The sequence below is a fragment of the Limulus polyphemus genome, unplaced genomic scaffold (assembly GCF_000517525.1).
Source record: "Limulus polyphemus unplaced genomic scaffold, Limulus_polyphemus-2.1.2 Scaffold145, whole genome shotgun sequence".
NCBI lineage: Eukaryota > Metazoa > Arthropoda > Merostomata > Xiphosura > Limulidae > Limulus > Limulus polyphemus.
Window position 1 is genome coordinate 350,210 of NW_013665755.1, and position 5,023 is coordinate 355,232.

Consider the following 5,023-nt stretch of genomic DNA (forward strand, 5'->3'; position numbering starts at 1 on the left):
TGTATTCAGATCGTACTAGTTTTGTTGAGTACAAAATACGCTCTTCAATACTAGTTTATTGGTTCACTGTCATAGGTAGTGACGTTTTCAAAGTGAAGCTTTTTTCCTGATTTAGACTAACATTATGGAGTCATGGCGCCAAATTAAGTGTAAGGTTGTAGTCTGTGAGAAAAAATATATAAATATCAAGAACAGATTACAAAAGCAAAATACAAATATATGAAATGTCCTAGGTTTTTTTCAAATAATTTCATGCTGTGCCCATGACTTTCATAAAAAATGTCACGATTTCTGTGACGAAAAAACAACAACAAAAAAACACTTCAGCTACTTGAGATATTTTAAGTGAACAAGATTTCGGCCAAGGCCAACATCTATATAATTGTATAGAAGGTGCAGTTCTTCTAATGTATATTTTAGAATACATATTTTCAACTAGTGAAATTTAACTATACTGTTGAGCTTATGTAGTTGAATATAAGTTATTCACGATAAGTTAAGAAGCTGTGAAAGCATTTTCAGTGCCAATTAGGAAACGAGATATAGTATTTGGAGTGAAACATATCGCCAAACATATATACATTACGCTTGTGTATAAGTGTTTGTCGTCCTCTCGAAGATCACATACATAACAGAGGTATTTTAGAAGTTAAATAAGTTTTTCTTATACCATATGAATGAATAATTTCTTTTAGTTTTACTCACGACAGATTTCTGTTTGATTCATGTAACAATATCAAAACACTACATGTTAAATATTGTACAGTTTTTGCTATGCTCAACAAAGTATGCTTCAAACAAAAGGACACACAAATATAAAGCATCTATGGGAAATATAAATCATACCAGCGATATCTAATCATATGTTTTGTCCCACTTTAAACTAACATCAAAATATGAGTTCTGTTTTTTTTTATCTCAATTGTAGTATTCCCATGAAATTCAGCTATAGTTCGAGTTGATGGACAATTTTGGTACGATCGTGAACGATACCTTTAAAGAACTGGAAAGCGGGTGATCTTTAAGATATTAAATCTTCACTTTATGTCTTAAGGTATCAACACAGTTGTTGGTAAGAAAACCACATTTATGTGAGAAAATGATACAATATTTATCTTTTTCAGAAGCTTTGATGATGATATTTATAATGATATTTGATATGGTGTATGATTAGAATTTATTAAGTTCTGATCTACTGAAAAACATGGGCGTCCATGAGCAGCAAATAAATTATGGAACACAGCATTATGTCTGGTAACTCATGGTACAACTGCAAAATTATGTAGAGTAAAATGGTTCTTGCAAATTGATATTACATGGTAATCGCCAACGTGTTTCAATTAATGAAAAAAACAAGAGTAGTGATCTTAATAATTTAACAAGTCAAAGGTCACAAAATAAAATTAAATGCTGAAATCTTAACTTGAACCATTTTGCTGCTGATAGATCAAAATTTGTCAGTAAATTTGACGAAACATGGCTTACTTCACCATGTTAAGGATGAAAATAAATAAAATAGAGTTAAACTATATAATGAGCAGTAATTTAAATATTGTCTCAATTATGAATCTGTTTGTTGTAAGTTGCACAGTCTGATGAGTTCTGGTACGGTTGGAAAGGCCTCACCGGCAACAGCAGAAACTAAAGTGCAGTAGAAATGCTATTATACACACTTCTTACTGGAATTTTGCACTGGGCCGGTAAAGAATGATGTGATTAAATTATTTTAAACCTTATTGTGTTATAATAACAGATATATTACTAAGAATAATTTGATCGTTTTATATAAGAACAGTCAATGTGAAGACATTATTTGAAATAGTTGAATCAAATTCGAGTTCTTCAAAACAAAAAACAATTTGAAGTAAATGTTTATGAAAGAAGATTTCTGTTGTCGTTTCATATCTTTGTTTTTACATCAGTGATATTTACTAAGTAAAACTGTATAAAGTAAAAGTTACAACCTTCAAAATAAAACACCGGTGTTTTTGAAAATGGAATAGATAAGTATGTGTCTCTGTTGTGTAAAAACGTGCAATAAAGATGAGGGAGATAATCGTTTATTCGTCATTCTTAGTCACAATTAAGGTATATAGCGGTTGCTGGTGGCAACAGTCATATGAAAAATTTTAATCAACTTCGTTATTTAACTTAACGCAATATGCACAATTAAACAAGCAGTTAAGAAGCAGTGACTTTGACAAACACGAAACAATTATTAGGGAAAAGTAGGCCTAACTTTCACAAAAACATTGTTAAGAAATGGTGAGTTTGAAAAACAGAGACTTTGATATTCACAGCACTTAAGGACTATTACTGGTGGACGAAGCTTAACTATTACGGAAAATAAAATATTTCATTTTGTAACTAGTATTCTACCATAAAATAAAGCATTTTAAAAGTGCACATTTTTTTTTAATCACTGGTATCAGTACATCGATGAACAGTCGCTGAGTTCTTGTCACAAGTTGACAGAAAACGTAAAAAAAAAAGGAATTAATAGTTCTTCATCTGAAGATATATAAAGTATAAGATATATGTATGTATGTATTTATGCAAATTAAAGTTTTTCATTCACGTTTACATATTCAGCATAAAAATAATTAGGTCAGTAGTAATTTAAGTATATTAGATAAATTGGCCTTAATCTAAAGAGCCAACATTTATATTTTCCGATTGGTTGTTATTGGTGAGTGATATTTTTTGAAAACCTCCGGACAGACAACCGGGTGAGAAACTAATTCAGTTACAGGAATACATCAGTATCAGAAGAAGAAAAGTTTCATAGAGAGAATGATATTCAGGTCCGTTCAGACAGGAATACATCAGTATCAGAAGAAGAAAAGTTTCATAGAGAGAATGATATTCAGGTCCGTTCAGCATCAGTATCAGAAGAAGAAAAGTTTCATAGAGAGAATGATATTCAGGTCCGTTCAGCATCAGTATCAGAAGAAGAAAAGTTTCATAGAGAGAATGATATTCAGGTCCGTTCAGCATCAGTATCAGAAGAAGAAAAGTTTCATAGAGAGAATGATATTCAGGTCCGTTCAGATTCTTTTATTCACTTGTCCTACTCGAAGAAAGAATAAATACTTGTACAAAAATACTGTTCACAGGAAACTGCTTTATTTCGTGTCTTTGTACAAGTAAATACGATGCTTAAGCTCGTGCTCACCGTGAACGCACTGGAGTACACGTAAGAGAATGATATATGATTACTCATATCGATATCTTCTCGATTCCTCATATTTTGTAATCAAGTCCATCGTCAATAGTTCAACAAATCAATTTTTTTACATAATGTTTTTGAGTGTATATGAAAAATACATATGTAAAAAGTATTAACTTCTAATTTATTGTGTTTTGCTTATATATATATCATCTGACAAACAACCAGTTGTGACAAATAAATGTCATCCATGCACTGTTTGTGAAGAGCTTTGTCTTTCAGTGTTGTTTTTTTCATAGCGCTGACCGGTGAGTTTAAGTCTCACTGATGGAAAATTGATCCCCACTTTACAGTTTATGTGTTAAGCTATGACGACGAAGATCACATTTTCTACGAAATATTTTGCTGCAGAGACTACAGTTATAAGGCTTGAGGTCGGTGTGAGTGAGAAGGTGTGTTTTCAGATTGCTCCTCTGATTGAAAACACGATCACAGGTAGGGCACTTATGAGGAGAACTGTCCACGTGGAGAATCCTGTGAACCGCCAAAGTCCTAGACTGACAGAAGCCTTTTCCACACTCTGAACACTTGAACGGTTTTTCCTTCGAATGAATGTATCTAAAAGTAGATTAAAAACCTTGAGCACTCACTGAATTGACGAACTTTAAGTATTAATAATAGATGCGTAACTACAAAGTAACATGCCACTACCTATAGCTAACATATTGGTACTGTTATACCTACAGGTAACATTGTTGTTATATCTACAACTAACTTATCACCATTTTTATATCTACAAGTAACATATTATTTTTATATCCACTATTAACATTTCATACATACTAGTAAAAAAATTATAATATGCTTTACTCTTTTGTATTTCACACACGATTAAAGCATAAAATCTATATTAATACACGGTAAAAAATAAGGGTTTTAACCTTACTATTTCGTAACCAAATCATATATACATTTTAAGATCAAAAAAATTCTAAATTTCAAATTGACAAAACTGCAGTTAGTTAATTAATTGATGGAAGAAACATTAAAGATCCATTCTAACATAACGACGCAGTAATGTGACATACAAATACTTCAAGTGTCGAAAGTAAAACCTTAAGAAGTTGTTTAGAGAAACAAACTTCTTTTTTTTTCAGATACAAAACAATTCATTGCATGACCATTATAGCTGAAAACTGCTACACAGACTACTACTACCCAGGAATTAGTAGTGCAGAACCATTAAAGCTGATACCTATTGTACAAGTTATTGCACAGAAAATAATATTGCAAGATCACCAACGCTGACAAACTATTGCACAAACTATTTCCCAGGCAATAATATTGCAAGACTATTAAACCTAACAACTACTGCCCAGATTTAATTGGATAACCTTACCCGCAGCGAAGTAAAGGGTAGTGTAATTAGATTCATAAAATTATTAATATAGAACTAGTGACAATTGGTATTTCTCTGTAAGTAATCCTTGTCTATTATATAAATCAATAGTTTTAGTGAAAACACTCTATTTCACATTACACTTAGTTTTATGGATTACAAGTTTTAATAACATTTTTTAATCAAAAGTCTAGTTTTGCCTTGTTTATTTATACACAGGTAAAGTTTTGAATTAATAATGAAACTAAAGAAACCAATAATTACATACACGTTTAAACTCAAAATAGCCATGTTATAAATGATGCTTCATACAAGCTCCAAGTGTTTTTGATTTGACAATGAATGTCATATATTTGCCTTAAGTAAACGATAAATATCATACCTGTGGTCTCTGAGATGATCTTGTCTTCTGAAAGCTTTCTGACATACATCACAGGTGTAAGGGCGTTCATCAG

At 31.3% G+C, this 5,023-nt stretch overlaps 1 protein-coding gene across 1 annotated transcript in view; it reads right to left on the reverse strand.

Annotated features, from left to right (window-relative positions):
- Positions 1-3,104: 3,104 nt before the first annotated feature.
- Positions 3,105-5,023, reverse strand: part of LOC106475185 (zinc finger protein 528-like) — a 9,522-nt gene continuing 7,603 nt past the window's right edge. The window contains exons 3-4 of the mRNA XM_013935885.2: positions 4,951-5,023; positions 3,105-3,787 (exon numbers count right to left, since the gene is read on the reverse strand). Coding sequence (XP_013791339.2) covers positions 3,517-3,787; positions 4,951-5,023 — 344 coding nt within the window. The 3' untranslated portion in view covers positions 3,105-3,516. The remainder of the gene's footprint in view (positions 3,788-4,950) is intronic.